Raw genomic sequence first — 24,730 nt, 5'->3', positions numbered from 1 at the left:
ATTTGCTAGGTTAGAAAACAACTAATTTCTGACAGTATACAATAATATAAGCAGAAGCCAATAACAAAACGGGAAAGCTGTAGCGGTCGTAAATGTGAAAACCTGTGATGTGTCACTTTTCTCGGGGCCTTCGTAACTTTGAACAGTCATTAAACAAATGATTGCAGGTCAAAGATTATCTGCATTATGTAAATATGACCAAAACGAGAGATAATATGAGGAACTGGTCATTTCCCCCACTCTCCAAAGACCAAGGTTTCTTCTCAAAATGACCACTGTCCCGTAAGTCGGTTGAGGGGAGCAGGTATGTGTGTAGTGTCCGTGTTCTTCTGTTCAGAAGGGTTTGGGGTGGTCAGTAGGTCTTGTGATGGGGAGGTCACATGAAGTGAGGGACACATCAGGTTAGGGTTTAAAGATGGGTCAGGTGTGAGTTGCATCAAGTGAGGTTCTTGTGATGGGTCCGGTGAGTTGCATCAAATGAGAATCTTGTGATGGGTCTTATGGGTCAGGTGTGGGTGTGTCAAGTGAGGTCCTTGTGATGAGTCTTATGAAGAGTCAGGGTTGGGTTGCAGTAACTGAGGGTCTTGTATGGATCTTGTGAGAGGTTAGGTGTGGATGATGTCTGGTGAGGATCTTATGATGGGGAAATCATGTCAGGTGAGAGTCTTGTGATGGGTCTAGTGATGGGTCAGGTGTGAGTTGAATCAAGTGAGGGTCTTGTGATGAGTCAGGCGTGGTCCACCAGGTGAAGGTCTTGTAATGGGGAGGTCACATGATGTGAGGGCCATGTCAAGTGAGGTTCTTGGGATGGCTCTTGGGATGGGTCAAGTGAGTTGCATCAAATGAGGATCTGGTGGTGAGTCTTATGCTGCATCAGGGGTGGGTGGCATCAAGGGATGGCCTTGTATGGATCTTGTGATAGGTTAGGCGTGGATGATGTCTGGTGAGGATCTTATGATGGGGAAACCATGTCAGGTGAGGGTCTTGTGATGGGTCAGATGATAGCAATAGCAGTAGACTTATATACCGCTTCATAGGCCTTTCAGGCCTCTCTAAGCGGTTTACAGAGAGTCAGCATATTGCCCCCAACAATCTGGGTCCTCATTTTACCCACCTCGGAAGGATGGAAGGCTGAGTCAACCCTGAGCCGGTGAGATTTGAACCGCTGACCTGCTGATCTAGCAGTAGCCTGCAGTGCTGCATTTAACCACTGCGCCACCTTGGCTCATATGGATTGCATCATGCAAGGGTCTTCTGGTAGGTCTTCTGATGGGTCTTGCGATGGGAACAAACTTTGCTCGCCTAGAGTTGAGTGATCCAGTATTATCTAGATTGTCCCAAGGTGGTTTGTGAACCTTGAGGACATCCAAAGGTCCACCATCCTCCAATTCACAGATCCTTCCAACTTCATCTACTTAGCAATAGCAATAGCAGTTAGACTTATATACCGCTTCATAGGGCTTTCAGCCCTCTCTAAGCGGTTTACAGAGTCAGCATATCGCCCCCACAGTCTGGGTCCTCATTTTACCCACCTCGGAAGGATGGAAGGCTGAGTCAACCCTGAGCCGGTGAGATTAGAGCCGCTGAACTGCAGATAACAGTCAGCTGAAGTGGCCTGCAGTACTGCACCCTAACCACTGCGCCACCTCAGCTCACTACTTGCCGGGGGTTAATCTTTGGCCTCCCTGTTTTAGCGATACAAGAGCTGAGATAATTAGATCAGGTCCGTCATGTCAAGCTACATGGCAAGATATACGGCTGCAATAAAAATTACTCATATTTCATTCCTAAGTTGCACATTGCAGAAGGAGGTGTCGGCCCGTTAGATGATAAATTATGTTTCAGGCTGGGGATGTCTCTGTGTGTGTGTCTTTGTGTATGTGGTGTGCTTTGAGCTAATGATATTGTGCAAAGAGGGGTGAATTCAGAATTGTTTGAGAAACTTGGAAGCTTACAAGAGCGCAAGTGAGGATGTGGGCTTAAATCCTTATTTTTTTTTAATAATTTGTACTTGCTTTACCATCCCAAATTCCGAGGTGGCGCAGTGGTTAAATGCAGCACTGCAGGCTACTTCAGCTGACTGCAGTTCTGCAGTTCGGCTGTTCAAATCTCACCGGCTCAAGGTTGACTCAGCCTTCCATCCTTCCGAGGTGGGTAAAATGAGGACCCGGATTGTTGTTGGGGGCGATATGCTGACTCTGTAAACCGCTTAGAGAGGGCTGAAAGCCCTATGAAGCGGTGTATAAGTCTAACTGATATTGCTATTGCTATTGCTATTCCTGTTTGTGGTTAGAATGCAGCCCAGGGATTCACATGCATGCACATGCCCTCCTCGTGCCATGTTTAGGGCATGGAAGTCCTCCTGCACCAACCTGGAAGCCAAAACGAGGCATGGGGGTGCCATGTGAGCCCACCCCCACCCCCAATGCCCAGGTTTGGGCCTGGAAAGCTTCTGACAAGAACCTGTGTGTCAAAAACGGGATGTGTATATGCAACGAGGCAAAAAGATATTGGAGTATGGCACAACTATGGCTGGAACAAATGGTGAGAGATCAAATTCTGCTCAAACCAGAAATTTTCCTCCTAGGCATTATAATACCAGAGAGGTATTAGAAGGATGTGCTTCATTTAGTTATCCATGAATTGGCAGCGTCGCAAATTAACCCATGCGCAATATTGGAAACTGGAAAGTATCCCATCAGAGTTAGACATAACTAGGAAAATTTTGGACTGGAAGCAGATAGGCTCACCCTTGCAAAGTAGACTAAAATATGGATTAAAAATATAAGAATGAAGACGTGGCATAAAGAGGCAATTAGAAGCTTGCTTAAAGGAAATGTCATCAGCCTCTAATCACAAGATGCTCCAGCCAACGTCCCTATGTCAAAAGTCGAAACCACAAGGTACAGATAAAGTTCGTTAATGACACCTATACCTGTAACTAAAGGAGAAGTAAGACCCTCATCTACTTATAAGGCTCTCCCCACAAAATAACCAATAAGTAATGAGTTAAGTGTTTCCGTGTTGCAATGCTCTTGAGAATGGATAAGAACGCGTGCTTCGATAATGAAGGGTGTTCAGAATTTGCAATGTTAGCTGTTGTGACTCAGCAGAAGTTTGCTGTGAGTTGAGTCGGGATGCAGGAATAACAATGCAGCTGGGGCTCGTTAGGGTGGTCTTCTAGAGATAAAAGGACGGATGGTGCCACGCCGTGGTTGCAGGAGTCAACGTTCATCATTCGTTCATGGTTCATCGTTCATCGGTCGTGGTTTGTTTGTGAGAGACACGTGGAGAAGTGAATTGCTTTCTTTCTGTACACCTGGTTTGGCCGTAAGAGATCTTTGTTTTTGCATTCTGTTATCTTCTTGCCAGAGACTTTATTTATGCTCATTTTGGGCTCGCAGCCAGTCTGAGCCGAGGACTGATAAAGTTATTTCCTTTTAAGCCTGTCTGCCTGTCGTCTGTGAACGAGCGGAGAAGAGGAGGTCAGAACAGTTAGCTATTTCGCTAACTTTCTGAACCTGGCTGCCAAATAAACTTTTCCTGTATCCTGAGAAGTCTAAAGCCTGTCATTTTCTGCAACACTAGAATTAAAAAAATAAAATAAAGGGGAGTCGGAATATTATGAAGTCTGGAACAGATTTTATTTTATTTTTTTTAATTTATTTTATTTTATCAATTTCATATATACATTCACAATTATATGATCTCATAACTGTTATTAATAATATGTATTTATAACAATTTTTCCCTACTGTTAACAATATACTTGAAGATTGCTTTTTTAACATCCCATAGATCCATCTTATCTTACAACGGTCCTACTTCTTCTTCCCTCCCTCCCTCTTTCCTTCCCTTCCTTGTTTCTTCTCTCCTACTCCCCTTCCTTCCCTCCCTCCTTCCCCTTCCCTCCTTCTCTCCTTCCCTGCTTCCTTCCCTCCTTCCTTCCTTCCCTCCTTTCTTTTCTCCTTCTCTCCTTCCTTTCCCCCTTCCTTTCCTCCTTCCTTCCCCCTTCCTTCTCTCCTACATTCCTTCCTTCCCTCCTTTCTTCTCTCCTTCTCTCCTTCCTTCCCTCCTTGCTTCCCTCCCTCCTTCCCTCCTTCCTACTACCCTTTCTTCTCTTTCTTCTCTCCTTCCTTCCTTCCTCCTCTCCTTTCCCTTCTCTCCTTCCCCTTCCTTCCCTTTACCCTTCCCCTCTTCTTCCCATTCCTCCCCTCTTTCCTACTCTTACATTCCCTCCCATTCTTCCTCTGCCTTTCCCTTTCTCCTATTCCTCTCCTTTCTCCTCTCCTTCCTATCTTGGAACAGATTTTATTATTGGTATAAGACAAGGTGACAAGACTGGAACGAACTGTAAACAATGCGATTGGTTAGAAGGACAGATAATGTACTAAGCAGACCGACAAAGAATGGATGAGATTATGTGGATATACTGGGATTGTACGTCCATAACATCTTTACTGCGCTGCGCTATTTTAAATGCAAAAACAATAAGAATAATTTTTTAAAAATGAGCAAGGGGGGCGCATGTGCGCATGGGATGCACCTGCAAGCATGTGGGAAAGCACTCACATTGCATTTTGGGGTTTTCACGCCCCTCCCGCTTCGGGCACTCGGCACTGAAAAGGTTAACCATCCCTGAGTTAGGATGTATTCAGCCTGGCAAAGGGAAGTCATCAATAAGTTATTTAGAGATTATAGAAGGGAGCAGGGCTGGACTGTCAAGAGAGAGAAAAATGTCTTATCAAAACCGAGGCAGCTGATATTAAAAAGCAAAAACGGCCCTCGAGGATTCCACAAATACGTCTCTTTCTCCTTGCTAGGAAAAAAAACGCTCAAGGAATTCACTCAAAGGTTATTGGCTGTCACCTTGAATTAGAATATCAGAATGGAATAGAGCTGGGAGGGACCTTGGAGGTCGTCTAGTCCAGCCCGTCTAGTCTACTCCTTCTCGTCCTTCTCCTTCCTTTTCCTCCTTCTCCTTCTCTTCCTCCCCCTTTATTCTTCTCCCCATTCTCCTTCCTTCTCCTCCTCCTGCTCCTCCTCCTTCATTCTCCTTCTCCTCCTCTTCTTCTTCTTGTCCTTCTCCTGCTCCTTCCTCCTCCCTTCCTTCTCCTTCTACTCCTTCTCCTTCCTTTTCCTCCTTCTCCTTCTCCTCCTCCCCCTTTATTCTTCTCCCCCATCTCCTTCCTTCTCCTTCTCCTCCTCTTCCTCCTTCTCCTCCCCTCTCTTCCTCCTCCTCCTTCCTTCCTCCTCCTCCTTCCTTCCTCCTTCCCCCTCCTGCTCCTCCTCCTGCTCCTCCTCCTGCTCCTCCTCCTGCTCCTCCTCCTTCATTAAACATGAAACAACTGAACATTTATGAATGTGGCATAAATACCATTGACTGCCCCCCCCTCACCCCGTGCAAAAGCGGTTTTCACACTCTGCCTGCTCTCTTTCCTTCCTTTGGGCCACTCAGTGGACGGCAACTGGAATGCCTGGTCCAGCTGGAGCGCCTGTTCCACCTCCTGCTCCAATGGCACCCAGCAGAGGACACGGGAGTGCAACGGGCCTTCGTACGGAGGGGCGGAGTGCCAGGGGCCCTGGGTCGAATCCCGAGACTGCTTCCTTCGACAGTGTCCAGGTGGGTTGCATGGGGAAGCCCTCCCATCTCCAGATCTCTGGAGACCAGACCAGGAAGGGAAGGTTGATTTGGCCTGATGGGTGGGCAACGCATTTGATAGATTGAGAGAGGGGGAGGGAGAGAGAGATGGTGATGGATGGATGGATGGATGGATGGATGGATGGATGGATGAATAGAGAGAGAGAGACTGACAGATGATAGATCGATGGATGGATGGATGGGTGGATAGATGGACGGACAGACAGATGATAGAGAGAAAGAAAAAGATAAATTAGATAGATAGATAGATAGATAGATAGATAGATAGATGGATGGATGGATGGATGGATGGATGGATGGATGGATGGATGGATGGATGGATGGATGGATGGGCGGGCGGGCAGACAGACACAAATAGATAGAAATAGAAATAGCGAGAGAGACAGAGATACAGAAATAGATGGATGGATGGATAGATGGATGGATGGATGGATGGGTGTATAGAGACAGACAGACAAACAGACAGATACAAAGAGAGAGATAGAAAGAGAGAGAGAGAGAGATACAGAAATACAGACAGACAGACAGACAGACAGATAGATAGATAGATAAAAATAGATAGAGAGATAGGTACAGATAGATAGATAGAGAGAGAGAGAGAGAGAGATAGAAATATAGATAGATACAAATAGATAGATAGAGAGAGAGAGAGAGAGAGATAAAAATAGATAGATACAAATAGAAAGGGAGAAGGAGAAGGAGAGAGAGATAGACAGAGATACAGAAATAGATACAGACAGGCAGATAGAGAAACAAAGAGAGATACAAATAGATAGAGATAGACATTGTGTGTATATATACATATATATATACACACAAAGAGACAGAAACAAAGACACAGACAGACAAATAGACAGACAGAGATGGAAATGGAGATACAGAGATAGATATAGAAAGAAAGAGAGAAAGCAAAATAAAGAGATACATAGAGAGATAGGAAGAGAGATTAGATAGATATACAGATGTGTGTGTGTGTGTGTGTGTGTGTGCGAGAGAGAGAGAGGGAAAGAAAGAGAGAGATATTGTCTGTGTAATGGAGATTACACAAAATGTGACACTATTCCTATCATGTAGATAGTCTTCGACACATGACTGTTCGCTTTACGACCATTTGAAGTTTGAAGTTTACTTATGACCCATTTCAAAGTTATGACTACCTCACACACACACCCCTCTCTCTCTCTCACACACACACACCTGTCACAGCACTTGGGGCATTTAACACCCTGCTCACCTTTACAACCAATTGTAGCATCCCATGGTCACTTTTTGCCATTTCCCCCCTGTTTCTGGTGTTTACTTCCCGTTTCCAGGAAAAACCTGGAACAACCTTCTGGGGAAGGTTGTTGAGAAGGTGGTGGCCTTTCAGCTCCAACGGTCCTTGGAGGAAGCAAACTACCTAGACCCCTTCCAGTCTGGCTTCAGACCCGGTTACAGCACAGAAACCGCTTTGGTCGCATTGATGGATGATCTTTGGAGAGCCAGAGATGAAGGACATCCCTCCATCCTGGTCCTCCTTGACCTCTCAGCGGCTTTCGATACCATCGACCATGGTATCCTTCTGCGATGACTGCGGGAGGTGGGAGTGGGAGGCACCGTGCTACGGTGGTTCTCCTCCTACCTCTCGGACAGGTCGCAGTCGGTGTTAGTGGGAGGGCAGAGATCGTCCCCAAGGCCCCTAAATTATGGGGTGCCGCAGGGTTCGGTCTTATCCCCCCTACTATTCAACATCTACATGAAACCGGTGGGAGAGATCATCCGCAGGCACGGGATTAGATACCATCAATATGCGGACGATACTCAATTGTATCTGTCCGCCCCGTGCCAAATCAATGAAGCGGTTGACGTGATGGGCCGGGGTCTTGAGGCCGTTATGGACTGGATGAGGATTAACAAGCTTGTGCTCAACCCAGAAAAGACCGAGTGGCTGTTGTGTTTCCCTCCCAAAGATTTGGCCAACATTCCAACACTCAGGCTGGGGGGTCAAATTTTACACCCCTCAGAGAGGGTTCGCAACTTGGGAGTCCTCCTGGATCCACAGCTGTCATTCGACCACCATATAGCGGCTGTGACCAGGGGGGCATTCGCCCAGGTACGCCTGGTGCGCCAGTTGCGACCCTACCTGAATCGGGAGGCTCTCACAACAGTCACTCGGGCCCTTGTGACCTCTAGGCTGGAATACTGCAATGTGCTCTACATGGGGCTGCCCTTGAGGAGCATCCGGCGACTTCAGTTAGTGCAGAACGCGGCCGCGCGAGTGATCGCGGGTGCACCCCGATTCACCCGCATAACACCTATCCTCCGCGAGCTGCGCTGGCTACCTGTCGATCTCCGGATGCGCTTCAAGGTGCTTTTACTCACCCATAAAGCCCTACATGGCAGTGGATCTGGATACTTGAGAGACCGCCTTCTGCCGATTACCTCCCTACGACCTATAAGATCGCATAGACTGGGCCTCCTCCGCATTCCATCGGCCAGCCAGTGTCGGCTGGCAACTACAAGGAGGAGGGCCTTTTCAGCAGTCGCCCCGACCCTTTGGAACGAGCTCCCCGTGGAGATTCGTACCCTCTCCACCGTCCAAGCCTTCCGCATAGCCTTGAAGAACTGGCTCGCCCGTCAGGCCTGGGGATAAGGACCGTTACCCCGCCCGAATATTGAATGTATGGTGTCGATTTTATTATATGTTGTCGTCTTAATGTTGTATTCCCCCTCCCTTGGTTTTCTGTGAGCCGCCCTGAGTCCCCTCAGGGAAAAGGGCGGCCTACAAATATTAATAAAACCTCTAAAACCTCTAAAACCTCTAAAAAGAAAAATCCCATTGAGTGAAATGGATTCGCTTAATCATCACAGCATTCGCTCAACAACTGCCAGAAAAATGTCAAAAAAGGAAAACAAAACAGGTTCAATGCCATGATGCCTAGACTTATGACCGCCGTGCCTCATGGCCATAACTCTGGGTTCAATTGTAAATTTAAACTACCCATATTAGACTGAGGTACACTTTCTCATTGAGGCCAGTTCATCTTCTGCTCTTGTTAAACATTGAAAGATGGCTATAATGACCAGGAAGAATTGGAGGACTCAATGATCAGGAAATCAACATTGATGTTGGTTTGTTGTGTCTTTCAAACGCAAACGCATTTCCGTTGCGTTTTAATTATGTACTGTCTATTTGTAAAAGTCTGTTTCCCCCTTCCTTTTTGATTGTGAGCCGCCCTGAGTCCCCCCAGGGAAAAGGGCGGCATACAAATAAACACAAATTCAAATTCAAAATTCAATTCAGTCTTCATTTCACTCAGATACTACCAAGTGCCACCTGGTGTCTAAACCATATTAAAGGCAAAGGTTCCCCTTGCACATATGTGCTAGCCGTTCCCGACTCTAGGGGGCGATGCTCATCTCCGTTTCAAAGCTGAAGAGCCAGCACTGTCTGAAGACGTCTCCGTGGTCATGTGGCCGGCATGAATAAATGCCAAAGGCGCACAGAACGCTGTTCCCTTCCCACCAAAGGTGGTTCCTATTTTTCTACTTGCATTTTTTAACGTGCTTTCGAACTGCTAGGTTGGCAGAAGCTGGGACAAGTCACAGGAGCTCACTCCGTTACGCGGCACTAGGGATTCGAACCACCGAACTGCCGACCTTTCTGATCGACAAGCTCAGCATCTTAGCCACTGAGCCCCTGTATCCCTTTAAAAACCATATTAATGATACTATATTTTGACATTTGGGAAAACTGCTTTATAGAAGACACATCGCTTTCACCTTTCTCATAATATATCTTTTCTAAAAGAAAGAAATCCCACACTTCTTGGAAGAAGTGTTCTAAAAACTTTGGCCCAAACTTTTTCCCCAGATGGAACCACCTCGAACTACAAGATGGGCGAAAGATATATTTAATAAACAAGCATCCCACTGGTGTTTTTTTTTCCCAAGAGGCAATTAAATTAGATTAGGTTTTTTCTTTGAAGGCGTTTCACTTCTCATCCAAGAAGCTTCTTCAGCTCTGATGAAATGGTGGGGAATGGAAGGACTTATACTCCTTGCAGACAAAACTGGCCATTTGCTTCCTTTCAGAGAGTCATTGAGGCCACTTGGAGGTTTATCTGTGTCCTCGGAGTCACCTGAGTGGTGCAAAATCACCTTAGTCAAAACTGAACAGCCCTCTCTCCACAGAGGGATTCAACATCATTTATCTCCGGTCAACAACACAGATCCTTTCCGCAGGTCCAAGAAGGCTCCACATCCATTTGCAATAGCAGTAGCAATAGCAGTAGACTTATATACCGCTTCATAGGCCTTTCAGGCCTCTCTAAGCGGTTTACAGAGAGTCAGCATATTGCCCCCAACAACAATCCGGGTCCTCATTTTACCCACCTCGGAAGGATGGAAGGCTGAGTCAACCCTGAGCCGGTGAGATTTGAACCGCTGACCTGCTGATCTAGCAGTAGCCTGCAGTGCTGCATTTAACCACTGCGCCACCTTGGCTCCACATTTGGACCACTCAGGTGACCCTGAGGACTCAGATAAACCTCCAAGTGGCCTCAATGACTCTCTAAAAAGGATGCAAATGGCCAGCTTTGTCTGCAATAGTTCTAAAGGTGAAAAACAATCACGCCACTTTTTCAGTGCTCTTGTAACTGTTTGAAGGGTCACTGAATGAACTGTCATAAATTGAGGACCACCACTATTGAATTTGAAGCATTTATGGAGATTCGCTATCACAGAGGTCTTTTTTGTGATTTTTTCCCCCCAAAGGGCAACTGGACTTCCTCAGTTTTCCTCCTTTGAAAACCTTTCGCTTCTCATCCATAAAGTCCTTGACTGCAGAACCGAGAAGCTCCTTGAAGGAGAAGCAAAACGTTTTCAAAGGAGAGAAACCGAGAAAGCCCAGTTGCCTTTTGCACATTTGAGATGGACTTGAAGCCCACTGTGACTTGTATGCATTGCATTGCAGGCCAGGGGTTCCTTCTGCCCTCCTTTTCCGCAGGAATGTTCACAACAGGCTTCTGGCCTTCATTTTTGTCCTTCTGCTGCAGTGGATGGGAAATGGCAGGTGTGGGGTCCTTGGGGAAGCTGCACTGCCACCTGCGGAGGGGGAGCCCAGAGACGAGACCGCGTGTGCTATGGCCCGTTCTTCGGAGGAGAACCATGTCAAGGTCCCAAGGAGGAGTACAAGCAATGCAATGAACGGAGATGTCCAGGTAAGTGGCTGCTGCTGATGAGATGGTGATGATGATGATGGTGATGATGATGATGATGATGATGATGATGGTGATGATATGATGGTGGTGGTGGTGGTGATGAGATGATGATGGTGATGACAGTGATGATGGTGATGATGGTGATATAATGATGATGGTGATGATGATAGTGGTGGTGGTGATGATGATATGATAATGGTGGTGATGATAGTGGTGGTGATGATGATGATGATGATGATATAATGATGATGGTGGTGGTAATGGTGGTGTTGGTGATGATGATGATGATGATGAGATGATGGTGATGATGATGATATAATGATGATGGTGGTGGTGGTAATGGTGGTGGTGGTGGTGGTGGTGATGATGATGATGAGATGATGATGGTGATGATATTGATGATGATGGTGGTAGTGGTGGTGGTGGTGATGATGATGATGAGATGATTATGATGAGATGGTGGTGGTGGTGGTGGTGATGATGATGATGATGATGATGATATAATAATGATGATGATGATGATGATGATGATGGTGATGATATAATGATGATAGAGATGATGAGATGATGATGGTGGTAGTGGTGGTGGTGGTGACGATGATGATGATATGATGATGATGAGACGATGGTGACTATGAGATGATAGTGGTGGTGGTGGTGGTGATGATGGTGGTAGTGGTGGTGATTATTATTATTATTATTATTATTATTATTATTATTATTATTATTATTATTATTATAACAATGACGATCGTGATCATGATGATGTTGAGGGTGGTGGTGGTGATGATATAATGATGATGGTGGTTGGCGATGATGATAATGGTGGTGATGATGATGATGACGATGGTGGTGGTGATGATGATGATGATGATTATATGATGGTGGTGGTGATGATGATAGTGATGATGATGTATATGTGATCCTTTCAGTCATATCCAACCATTGACGATCCCATGGGCCAGGTCTCTCCACATCTTCCGATCTTGCACTACTTCTTTGAGTTGTTCTATGCTCTGGCTGGTGTCAGAGCTTTGATGGTGTCCACCCACCATGTTCTTTGGAGATCTGGTTTCCTTTTATGGCTAACTCTTCTAAGCATCATTGCTTTGCTGGATCCCATTTGGATCAGTCATTGAGACCTGAGGTTTAGTCTTCCGAGCCTTCAGACTCATGCTGGACCCCATTCTCATGGAACTTCTCTTTCACCAGAATATGAAGTTGCTTTTTTCTGTAGGATATGGCCAAACTAAGAAATGGCTTATACAAGATGATTATTGTATCTCCAATAGAGGAATCATGTCAAGATTTAAAAGTGTGGACTTCAACTCCCAGAAGACCACACTTGGATGGAAATTCTGGGCGTTGAAGCCCACATACTGTATGTTTCAGCCTCAAAGTTTGACAAACATTGCTACAGACCAGGGCTCTCCAAATTTGGTACAAAGACTTGTGGACTTCAACTTCCAGAAGACCACATTTGGATGAAAGTTCTGGGCGTGGAAGTCCACATTTCTTTAAGTCTCAAAGGTTGACAAACATTGCTGTAGACCAGGGCTCTCCAAATTTGGCCCAAAGACTGGTGGACTTCAACTCCCAGAATTCCTCAACCAGCCATGCTAGCTGGGGAATTCTGGGAGTTGAAGTCTACAAATCTTAAAAAGTTGCCAAGTTCGGAGCCTCCTGCTCTAAACCAAGAAGAGAAGATGTATTTCAAGTTCAGCAGTACTTCCTTGAAAAATTATTCCTTTGATTATACTACTTATTAAAATTTTGCACACATGCCATCTCAGCTCCTTCTCAAAAATTAATTTGATTGATTTCTGAATGCGGAGTACGAATTACAGAAGCACAAGAGAGATGTGATGTGCAAAAGCACTCCAGCTGTTGTGGGGAAAGAATTTACATTCGAGAACCAGCTAGCGGAAAGTCACGGTGGATTTCCTGCACCTGGATGGACTGGAAAAGTTGCTGGTGATTTTGGAGACTTTTTTTGGGGGGGGGTGACCCCCAATTATTTTATCATTCTGGATTGGTTCTTGAGTTCAGGATATGGAGGTTAGGATAAGGTAGAACCTGCCTAAGCTTTAGGTAAAATATTTCTTGCAATACGGACAGTTCGATGGTGAAGTCTATGAGTTAGAGGTGGGTTCTCCAACTCCTGGTCCATGGACTGGTACTGTCCTATTGGCACATGTAGCAAAAGAAACTTCTGGGGTATCATTTTTTCCCAAGAATATAGCCTTACTGATAATGCCACATAGGTAAAGAAGAAGCAAAACCGGTTCTGAAGTTTTCATGCCAAAAGCAGCTTAGGTAGAAGTCCCCCTTTTTTCTCCTGGGCCATTGTCCACCCATCAAGAGAGCCAAGGTGGCGCAGTGGTTAGAGTGCAGCACTGCAGGCCACTTCAGCTGACTGCAGTTCTGCAGTTCGGCTGTTCAAATCTCACCGGCTCAGGGTTGACTCAGCCTTCCATCCTTCTGAGGTGGGTAAAATGAGGACCCGGATTGTTGTTTGGGGCGATATGCTGACTCTGTAAACTGCTTAGAGAGGGCTGAAAGCCCTGTGAAGCGGTATATAAGTCTAACTGCTATTGCTATCGCGTGTAGTCAGTTGGTTTTGGGAATTGTATGTGTCTTTCGGAGGTTTCCTACCATTCGACCTTGAGGTGTAGACATTTTCTCAGGCCACAGATGGTGCTCTTCAATTCCTCAATTCCCTCCCAGCTCCCCAAAAATTCCAATTAGTCCCCTCCCACCTTCCTACTTTCTGTTGTCTGGTTGCAAGCAGAGATGTATGAGAAAGTCAACCATGGCACCATGAGCTGTTGGGAACCGGTCCATGCAAGTGGCAGGTGAGCAAGTTTCATCTGCACATGCACAGGATGTAGGTTGCAAGCATGAAACCATCCCCCCACAAAATATTCCACAAGACAACGCAAAGCACGATTTTTCTTATGAAAAGAGGTTCCTGGTGCAAGGAAGGTTGGGGGGCTCTGAGTTAGAGGCATGGTGGCCTCTCCTGTCGTCGTCGTCGTCTTCTTCTTCTTCTTCTTCTTCTTCTTCTTCTTCTTCTTCTTCTTCTTCTTCTTCTTCTTCTTCTTCTTCTTCTCCTCCTCCTCCTCCTTCTCCTTCTCCTTCTCCTTCTCCTTCTTCCTCCTCCTCCTCCTCTTCCTTCTCCTTCTTTTCCTGTGTCTTCCTTCTCCTTCTCCTCTTCCTTCTCTTTCTCCTCCTCTGCCTTCCTTCTCCTCCTCCTCCTCCTCTTCCTTCTCCTTCTTTTCCTGTGTCTTCCTTCTCCTTCTTTTCTTCCTTCTCTTTCTCCTCCTCTGCCTTCCTTTTCCTCCTCCTCCTCTTCTTTTTCTTCTTCCTCTTCCTCTTCTTCTTCTTCTTCTTCTTCCTCCTCCTCCTCTTCCTTCTCCTTCTTTTCCTGTGTCTTCCTTCTCCTTCTCCTCCTGTGTCTTCCTTCTCCTTCTCCTCTTCCTTCTCTTTCTCCTCCTCTGCCTTCCTTCTCCACCTCTTCCTCCTCTTCTTCCTTTTCCTCCTTTTCCTCCTCCTCCTCCTTCTCTTTCTCCCCTTTCTCCTCTTCCTCCTTTTTCTCCTCCTCCTCTTCCTCCTCCTCTTCCTTCTCTTCCTCCCCCTTCTCCTCTTCCTCCTTTTCCTCCTCGTCCTCTTCCTCCTCATTCTTCCGTATCCATCATCGGATGTTGGTGATGAAGTTGGCAATCCTATTTTAATCAACAGCTGCCTGAAAAAGTGCGGCTGAGTTTCCACCAAACCAGTTCCTTAGATTTTGGAAGCCATGATGTTCTTCTTCTGCCTGGACCTCATTTGCCTTCAATCTCTCCTGGGAGGATTAAGTGAAGGATGCTGTATTTTTCTGGGTGTCACATCAGGTCCCCTTCATTGGCTGTGTTAAAGGAGAATCTGGACAGCATCTGGATAGTGCAGAGAAGAACAACAAAGAGGATAAAGGGACTGGAGGCTAAACCATCTGATGAACGATTGAGGGAACTAGGTACACATCTAATCTAATGAAGAGAAGAACTAGGGATGGCATGATAGCGGTCTTCCAGTATCTGTGGGGCTGTCGCAGAGAAGAGGGGAGGTTAACCTATTCTCCAAATAGGGCAGGACAAGAAGCAATGGATGGAAACCAATCAAGGACAGAAGCAACCTGGAACTAAGGAGAAATTTGTTAATGGTGAGAGCAATCAACCAGTGGAAGAGCTTGCCTTCAGAAGTTGTGGGAGCTTCATCACTGAAGGTACTTAAGAAGAGATTGGACAATCAGAGAATGTTGGACTACAAGACTTCCAAGATCTCTTCCAGCCCGTTTATTCTATGTTCTATTTGGTGAGGATGCTCCAGTTGAGATGCCTTTACAGAGCAGGGAATGGATTGTGAGGCCCAAGTAGACACTTCCACCTTCAGGAGCCAAAAGGAAGATGCTCCTCTTAAATTCCCTGGCTGAAATAGGCACAAAGTGGATGAATGGAAGTTGCACAGTGAAATACTGCTAGTTCTGATAAGTGTCTGTGGGGGGAATCTGAATTTATAATAATAATTAAATTCTAAATGTTGACTTTTTGGCACCAGCCTCCAAGGGATATATTTTAGAGATTTCTGGGAAGAAAAAAATTAAATTTGTCTTCCTGGAAGCGTCTTAGTTTCATCACACTGATCTCTCTCTCTCTCTCTCTCTCTCTCTCCCTCTGCCTCTCTCTTTCTCTCTCTCTTTCCCTCTTTTTCTTTCTTTCTCTTTCTTTCTCTCTCTCTCTCTCTCTCCCCCTCCATGTTTCTCTCTCATTCTCTTTCATTCTCTTTTACTCTCTCTCTCTGCTTTCTCTTCTCTCCCCCCTTTCTCGGTGCCTCTCATTTTTTTCTCTTTCTTTCCCCCTCTTTCCCTTTCTCTTCCTCTTTCTCTCTCTCATCTTTTTTCTCATTCTTTCTTCTTTTATCTCTTCCATTCTCTTTCTTCTCTTTCTCTTTCCTCTCTCTCATTTTTTCTCCCCTTTTTCTCGCTACTCTCTTTTTCTCCCATTCTCTCTTTCTTCTCTCTCTTCTCTTTTCCCTTCATTTTTTCTCTTCTTTCTCTCATTTTCTCTTCCTTCCTTTCTCTTCTTCCCTCTCCTTCACTCTTTCCCTCATTATCTATCTATCTCTTTTTCTCTCTCTTCCATTTTCTCTTACTCTGTTCTCATTCTCTTCTCTCTCCTTCTCTCTCTCTCTCACATTGTCTTTCTCTTTCTTTCTCTTCCCCTCTTCCCCTCTTTCTATTCCCCCTCTCTCTTATCTCTCTTTCTCATTCTTTTTCTCTTTCTTCCATTCTCTCTCCTGCTCTCTTCTCTTTCTTTTCCATCTCTTTCTCTCTCTCTCTCTTCCATTTTCTCTCCCTTTCTTTCTCTGTCTCTTCCTCATTCTGTCTCTTTTGCCTCTCTCTCTTTTCTTTCCCTCATCTTGTTTCTCTCTCTCTTCTTCTTCTTCTCTCTCTTCTTCTCAAACTACCTATAACTTTTTGAGACCCTTACATCCAGAAAGAACGTTGATTACCGTTGCTTTCCAAAACAATCCATGCAGTGCTTTGAAAAACGAGGCACATCTTTCATTAATTCAAGATGAATGCCATTATGGGCTAATGAAAAAGAAGTGCATCGGGTTGAAACTATAACCCTATCCAAGTTTTTTAAATATCATTAATTAGCAGAGTTTCTCTAACTTCCTTGCCCAAATGCTTTGGGAAGCTGGTGGGTCTTCACCACTTTGCAAAAAGCTTAACCAAGTTCGGGCCAATCTGATCTCAAGGGGGATGCGGTTCCCCAGAGCAGAAAATGTGTGATAGAATGTAGTAAGGAGATGGATCCCCAGGGAGGTGAATTCCAGATGTGTAAGAGGCAACTCAGCTCAGAGATGTGTGAGAGAAAGAGGGCAATAGCAATAGCAATAGCAGTAGACTTATATACCTCTTCATAGGGCTTTCAGCCCTCTCTAAGCGGTTTACAGAGTCAGCATATCGCCCCCAACAACAATCCGGGTCCTCATTTTACCCACCTCGGAAGGATGGAAGGCTGAGTCAACCCTGAGCCGGTGAGATTTGAACCGCTGAACTGCTGATCTAGCAGTAGCCTGCATTGCTGCATTTAACCACTGCGCCACCTTGGCGAAGACATCCCCTCCTTAATAGTTCCAAGAGTATATTGTAAATGCAGATAGCATTCAGTTTGGCAAGATTCCGTCTGTAGGTTTGAAAGAAGAAAGAACTCAGCTTGGAAGAATCAACCATTTATCATTCCTGGTTTGGGACCTGCCTGACATAACAGCACAACTCCTGGCTCCATTGAGATGACATTGCTTGATGGAAAGGAGTTGGAAATGATGTCCTCCTTGCTTGGTGGGAGAAGCAGAGAAAACAGGGACAAGTAGGGGTTGAATAACCAGCATCTTGGATTGCAATAGGATGCTCACGGAGAGCCATTGCAGCTTTTTGAGCCCTGGTGTTATATGGCTGTAATAAAAAAAATAATTCCTTAAAAAAATATCTGCAGTGCTGCGTTCTGGTCCAGCCAGAGCTTCCAAATGATCTGGAAGATTAACAGCATGCAGAGCGCATTACGGTAATCTAAACAGAAGATGACTAAAGCATGAGTCACCAACAAGATCTCCTGGACTAAGAACAGGGCACCGTTGGTACTCAAGGCAGACCTGTGCAAAGCCAGAGTTTTGTGCTGTTCACATATTCTTTTCTTGATGGTTGAATGACTAGTGGGTGATTTTGAGTCAAAGTGACTTCTAGTTGACTGGATCACTGGAGGGTTTTTAAGAAGAGACTGGAGAGTCACTTGTCTGAAATGGTACAGGAGAAGGACCAGGGGAGACATGATAGCAGTGCTCCAATATTTGAGGGGCTGCCACAGAGAGGGAGGGGGGGCAAGCTATTCTCCAAATCCCCAGAGGGCAGGACAAAAGGCCATGAATGGACACTGAAGAAAGAGAGATTCAACCTGGAAATAAGAAGGAATTTTCTGACAATGAGAACAATCAACCAATAGAACAGAAGTTTCTTTTGCAGCTCCATCACTGAAGGCTTTCAGGAAGAGATTGGACTGCCATTTGTCAGAGATGGTGTAGGGTCTCCTGCTTGGGCAGGGGGTTGGACTAGATGACCTACAAGGACCTTCCAACTCTGTTAATCTATCCATCCATCCATCCATCCATCCATCCATCCATCCATCCATCCACTTGCAAAACCAGAGAAGGAAGTTGTACATCGAGTGTGTTCCTCCAATCGCTGATATCTGAGGAAGGGCAGATGGCGGAGCAGACGGCCTGCCAGGAATGATCCTCCTCCTCCTCCTCCTCGGGTTGTGTTCATCACACAACAGCTTTCTAATTGCCTGGGCTACAAATTGCCTGGGCCAAGAGCAAAAGGATCATTAGCTTTTCCCAACTGGATTCTTTCCAACTACGTTGGAGGTGGTGCTCCATGAACTCCAGCAGAGTAGAGTAGAGTAGAGTAGAGTAGAGTAGAGTAGAGTAGAGTAGAGTAGAATAGAATAGAATAGAATAGAATAGAATTCTTTATTGACCAAGTGTGATTGAATAGAGAAGAGTAGAGTAGATTAGAGTAGAGTAGAGTAGAGTAGAATAGAATAGAATAGAATAGAATAGAATAGCATAGCATAGCATAGCATTCTTTATTGGCCAAGTGTGATTGAATAGAATAGAATAGAATAGAATAGCATTCTTTATTGGCCAAGTGTGATTGAATAGAGTAGAGTAGAATAGAGTAGAGTAGAGTAGAATAGAATAGAATAGAATAGAATAGAATAGCATTCTTTATTGGCCAAGTGTGATTGAATAGAGTAGAGTAGAGTAGAGTAGAGTAGAGTAGAGTAGAGTAGAATAGAATAAAATAGAATAGAATAGAATAGAATTCTTTATTGGCCAAGTGTGATTGGACACACAAGGAATTTGTCTTTGGTGCAGATGCTCTCAGTGTACATAAAAGGACAAGATACATTCGTCAAGATTAATTAAAGAGTAACAATAACAGAAGAGACCTTGGAGGTCTTCTAGTCCAACCCCCTGCTCAAGCAAGAAACCCTATACCATTTCAAAGAAATAATTGTCCAATCTCTTCCTGAGAACCTTGAGCGATGGGACACCCACAGCTTCTGAAAGCAAGCCATTCCTCTGACCGATTGTCCTTCCTTCACACTGCATGGTGAGGAAACCCTGAGGCAAGGCAAGGCTGTTTTAAGATCTAGGCATGCCTATGGTTCTAGGTCGGTCTTCCTTGGTTAATGCTTTTCTAGACTCTCTGGGCCACGTGTGTTGCCCACTCTGTTCACGAGTTGCTTTACACGCTCGGGAAGGAAAGAAATATAATTGGAACTTGAAAAATCTCTGCTCCCTCCTATCTCCCTGCTCCGAGTTGAGAAATAGCTTTAATATTCCTGTGACAGTTTCTCCTGGTTTATGTCTCGTAAATAACTTCGACGAATAAAGGCTGGCATTATTGAGGCAGAAGTGGGATTCATTCTTCAATCTTGTCGGCTGCAGACTCTACCTCGCCTTTTGCAGAAGTGTAGAATATTTATGGGAATTTTCATGAAATGCATTTATGGCTACCACGTGTTCTATTGCCCCTGCATGTAAATATCGGCAAGTTTTATACCTCATTTGTCTGCTACCCTCCTGGGCCACCACCGACAAGGGAATACCAGTTGGACCTGGTTTTGAATACAAAATCCAACTTACTTAATGTTCTTCTTGGAATGATTTGTTGTTGTTAATTGTGAAATCGTGTCTGGCCCATCGCGAAATCTGTGGACAACATTCCTCCAGGCCTTCCTGTCCTCTCCCATCCTCTGGAGTCCATTCAAGCTCACACTGTCTGCTTTGGTGACTCCATCCAGCCACCTCCTTCTCTGCCATCCCCTTCTTCTTCTTTTGCCCTCCATCTTTCCCAGCATGAGGCTCTTCTCCAGGGAGTCCTTCTTCCTTCTCATCAGGTGGCCAAAGGCTTTGAGTTTCCTCTTCAGGATCTGGCCTTCTAAAGAGCAGTCCAGGTTGATCTCCTCTAGGACTGACCAGTTGGATGGACTTGCAGTCCAAGGGACTCGCAGGAGTCTTCCCCAGCACCATAGTTCAAAGGCCTCCATTCTTTGGCCCTCAGCCTTTCTTATGATAGCCCCCAATATTTGAGGGGCTAACATGGAGAAAAGGGGGGCACCTATTCTCCAAAGGACCTGAAAGACAAGGAATAATGTATGGAAACTGATCAAGGCAAGATTCGACCTACAAACAAGGAGAATTTTTCTGACAGTGAGAGCAGTGGAACAGAAGTTGCCTTCGGAAGTTGTGGGAGCTTCATCTCTGGAGGCTTTCAAGAAGAGACTGGACATCTGCCCTCTGTCAGAAATGGTGTAGGGTCTCCTGCTTGGGCAGGGGGTTGGACAAGATGACCTACAAAGTCCCTTCTAACTCTGTTAATCTGTAATCTATAAATGAAGTGTTAGCCAAAGTTCTTTCAAACAAGTTCTCCAAGTTCTCACGTTCTTTCTCGATAGAACCTCAAGAAATCTGTGATGAAGACAATTTGGCCTCCGTAGTTTGGAAAGAGACTCCAGCTGGAGACGCAGCGGCTGTCCGATGTCCCCGTAATGCCACAGGTAAGACGTGGGAAGGCATCAGATTATTCCCTTCCCCTCCTTTCTTTCCCTCCTTCTGTTAGTTTGCATTTTAATCTTTGTTTCTGAAATATGATAAGGGTATTTCGATTTAAAAAAAAATAGAGAAATTGTGATTACACATGAATAAGAACCACGGGTTATCTGTCTCTGATTCTGAAAAGAAAACATGTAGGACATTTTGAGATCAGCAGTATGCTCAATGTTTAATTTTTAAGCTAGGGGCTCATAATAATCTCCATCAAGGTAACCTTGGTGAAAGGAGGAGGCAGTTAGCAAAATACATTCAACCCTGGAAAGAAAGAAAACTTTAGAAAGAAACCTAAATGGGGAACTCTCTTGGTTACAAGAGAAAGGGAAAATACGGTCTGATTTTTCAAGGTACTGATACCACAGTCTCCATCGGCGTTTTTAAACCGGGGGAGTGATTACTCACAAGAGGTTAATTTGGGCATCGCCAGGGAGTAATGGAGTTATTTGCAATTGCTTGTTGGGGTCCTTGATGCTGGAGCAGGAAGTGGAGGAGGAAAAGGAGGAGGAGGAGGAGGAGGAGGAGGAGGAGGAGGAGGAGGAGGAGGAGGAGGAGGAGGAAGAGTGGGAGGAGGAGAAGGACTGTGAGGTCCTTGGTGCTCTCTGAGCTTGGTTGTTTTCTTGCAGATGTTTCATGCCCAACTAGGTAACATCATCAATGATAGATGAGAGAGAGGTTTATTGGGAGGGGGAGAGGAGGCGGAGGAGGAGGAAGAAGAGGAGGAGGAGGAGGAGGAGGAGGAGGAAGAGGAGGAGGAGGAGGAGGAGAACTGGGGTGTCCTTGGTGCTCTCTGAGCTTGGCTGTTTTCTTGCAGACATTTCATGCCCAACTAGGTAACATCATCAGTGATAGATGAGAGTGGGGTTTAGAGAGGGAGGAGAGGGAGGAGGGAGGAAGAGAAGCTCTTCTTTTCATGTTATGGTTTTCTTCCCTCATCAGGGTTGATCCTACGGCGGTGTCTCCTGGATGAAGATGGGATCGCCTATTGGACGCTTCCAACCTACGTCAAATGTGTCTCCATAGACTACAGGAATATCCAGATGATGGTGAGTGAGATTGACCTTCAGAACGAGATGGGAAATGGGGGCTTTCCGATTTGAACCTCTGAAGGTGGCATCTCGAGATCATCCCAACTGGTGTGAGCTTAAATGGACTCCAGAGGATTGTAGAGGACAGGAAGGCCTGGAGGAATGTTGTCCATGGGGTTGCGATGGGCCGGACACGACTTCGCAACTAACAACAAAGGAAACATCATGAAATAACATTTCTTCTTCTTCTCCTTTTTGACTTGCCAGACCAGGGAGCATCTCTCAAAAGCTCAGAGGGGTCTTGTTGGTGAAGGGGTCTCGGACGTCTTGCAGAACCTGGTGGAGATCTCTCAGGATGGAACCAGCTACAGTGGGGATCTGTTGTCGACTTTTGACGTACTCAGGAACATGACGGAGATCTTCCGCAGGGCGTATTACAATCCGACTACGAGTGACGTACAGGTGAGTTGACACGCAGGAATCCACGCAGGGGTGAGTTAGCATGGGCATGAAGGTTGATATTTAAATTAAAAAATGCTTCCATTTTTTTTTTTAAAAAAATTGAGAGTTCTCAATATAGAATAGAAGAAAGAAGAAAGAAGAAGAGAGAATAGAATAGAAGAAGGGAAGGGAAGGAAAGGGGAATGGAACAGAATAGAATAGGTTAATGAGTGGAAAGGAATGGGATGGGATGGAATAGAATAGGAATAGAATAGGAATAGAATATGAATAGAATAGAATAGAATAGAGGAAAGAAGAAGAGAGAATAGAATAGAAGAAGGGGAGGGAAGGGAATAGAACAGAACAGAATAATGAATGAAGGGAATGGAACACAATGGAATACAATGGAATGGAATGGAATAGAATAGAATAGAATAGAAGAAAGAAGAAAGAAGAAAGAAGAAAGAAGAAAGAAGAAGAGAGAATAGAATAGAAGAAGGGAAGGGAAGGGAAGGGGAATGGAACAGAATAGAATAGATTAATGAGTGGAAAGGAATGGGATGGGATGGAATAGAATAGGAATAGAATAGGAATAGAATATGAATAGAATAGAATAGAATAGAGGAAAGAAGAAGAGAGAATAGAATAGAAGAAGGGGAGGGAAGGGAATAGAACAGAACAGAATAATGAATGAAGGGAATGGAACACAATGGAATACAATGGAATGGAATGGAATAGAATAGAATAGAATAGAATAGAAGAAAGAAGAAAGAAGAAAGAAGAAAGAAGAAGAGAGAATAGAATAGAAGAAGGGAAGGGAAGGGAAGGGGAATGGAACAGAATAGAATAGATTAATGAGTGGAAAGGAATGGGATGGGATGGGATGGGATAGAATAGGAATAGAATAGGAATAGAATAGGAATAGAATAGGAATAGAATAGGAATAGAATAGGAATAGAATAGGAATAGAATAGGAATAGAATAGGAATAGAATAGGAATAGAATAGGAATAGAATAGAATAGAGGAAAGAAAAAGAGAGAATAGAATAGAAGAAGGGGAGGGAAGGGAATAATGAATGAAGGGAATGGAACACAATGGAATGGAATGGAATGGAATGGAATAGAATAGAATAGAAGAAAGAAGAAGAGAGAATAGAATAGAAGAAGGAGAAGGAAGGGAACAGAACAGAATAGAATAATGAATGGATGGAATGGAATGGAACGGAGGAAAGAAGAAAGAATAGAATAGAAGAAGGGAAGAGAACAGAACAGAATAGAATAGAATAATGAATGGAGTGGAATGGAATAGAATAGAATTCTTCATTGGCCAAGTTTGATTGGGCACAGAAGGAATTTGTCTTTGGTGCAGATGCTCTCAGTGAACATAAGGAAAATAAAATACATTTATCAAGAATAAAAAGATACAATGCTTAGTGATAGCCATAGGTTACCAAAAAGTTATCAAATCGTACTAGGAAACAAAAAAAAACCAATATAAATTGAAAGATGCAAGCAACGTGGTTATATAGTGGGGAGAGGTAGATACTAGGAAGGACGAGAAGAATAAATAGTAATGCAGTCTTAGTAAATTATTGACAGCGTGGTGGGGATTACTTGTTTAGCAGAGTGATGGAATTCGGGGGGGGGGGGGAAAACTGTCCTTGTGTCTAGTTGTCTTGGTGTGCAGTGCCCTATAGCATCGTTTTGAGGGTAGGAGTTGCAACAATTTATGTCCAGGATGCGAGGGGTCTGTAGATATTTTCACGGTCTTCTTTTTGACTCGTGCAGTGTACAGGTCCTCAATGGAAGGCAGGTTGGTAGCCATTGTTTTTTCTGCAGTTCTTATCCCTTTGTCTTGTTTTGTCTTGATTCCAGAGCAGTGTCCATCAATCTTGCCATCTTGAAAAATGTATGGACTTCAACTTGAAAATGTATGGACTTCAAGCATAGCTGTCTGGGGAATTCTGGGAATTGAAGTCCATGTATTTTAAAATTGCCACGGTTGAGAAACCTTGATCCAGAGCGATTCCAACAGAGCTCTGTCATAGTTTCTCATGTGCTGTGAAGTCACCCGTACTATCGATGGGGGTAAAGATGGCACGGCAGCATAACTCATTCATCATTTTGATGAAAGCTTTCGATTCCCTCTGAAAGCCAAAACGTGTCAGGAAAAGATGGCAACACTTGATGAGATCCCAGCTGATCATCCCTGAAACATCAGCAATCAGTCCCAGGCCTGACTGGGACAGATAACAGGAGATTAGAGAATCGGTAAACAAGTAACAAAGAGGGGTATTGATTAGGGGATGCGTTCACCCAGGCAGTCGATTCCCGTTAATGCCTTGATCAGTACCTGATTTGCCAGGACATAAACTCCTGATGGAATCTCATCTTTGGAAAGCGATCGGGGGGCAAATTGACAGGCATGGCAGGGACGGAATTTAGATGAGCTGAAGACTTCTTGCGGTCTTAAAAAATAAGTGGAAACGATAGTCTTTTTTGTTTAGAATGCAGAATGGGATGGAATGGAGTGGGGTGAGATGGTGTGATGTGGTGTGGTGTGGTGTGGAGTGGAGTGGGGTGGGGTGTGATGGGATAGGACAGGACCAGACAGGATAAGATAGGACAGAATGATGAATAGAAGAAGAAGAAGAAGAAGAAGAAGAAGAAGAAGAAGA

At 44.8% G+C, this 24,730-nt stretch overlaps 1 protein-coding gene across 1 annotated transcript in view; it reads left to right on the top strand.

Annotated features, from left to right (window-relative positions):
• Nucleotides 1-24,730, top strand: part of ADGRB1 (adhesion G protein-coupled receptor B1) — a 303,358-nt gene that overhangs the window by 141,916 nt on the left and 136,712 nt on the right. Inside the window, 5 exon segments of the mRNA XM_087706632.1 lie at nucleotides 5,448-5,623; nucleotides 10,699-10,863; nucleotides 20,433-20,534; nucleotides 21,523-21,629; nucleotides 21,879-22,073. Of these exon segments, the coding sequence (XP_087562758.1) occupies nucleotides 5,448-5,623; nucleotides 10,699-10,863; nucleotides 20,433-20,534; nucleotides 21,523-21,629; nucleotides 21,879-22,073 (745 nt within the window).

The sequence above is a fragment of the Thamnophis sirtalis genome, unplaced genomic scaffold, assembly GCF_051295495.1.
Source record: "Thamnophis sirtalis isolate CommonGarterSnake01/CBP01778 unplaced genomic scaffold, rThaSir2_p1.2 scaffold_2, whole genome shotgun sequence".
Taxonomy (NCBI): domain Eukaryota; kingdom Metazoa; phylum Chordata; class Lepidosauria; order Squamata; family Natricidae; genus Thamnophis; species Thamnophis sirtalis.
The sequence above is the reverse complement of the archived record's forward strand: the minus strand, read 5'-3'. Positions and strand labels throughout refer to the sequence as shown.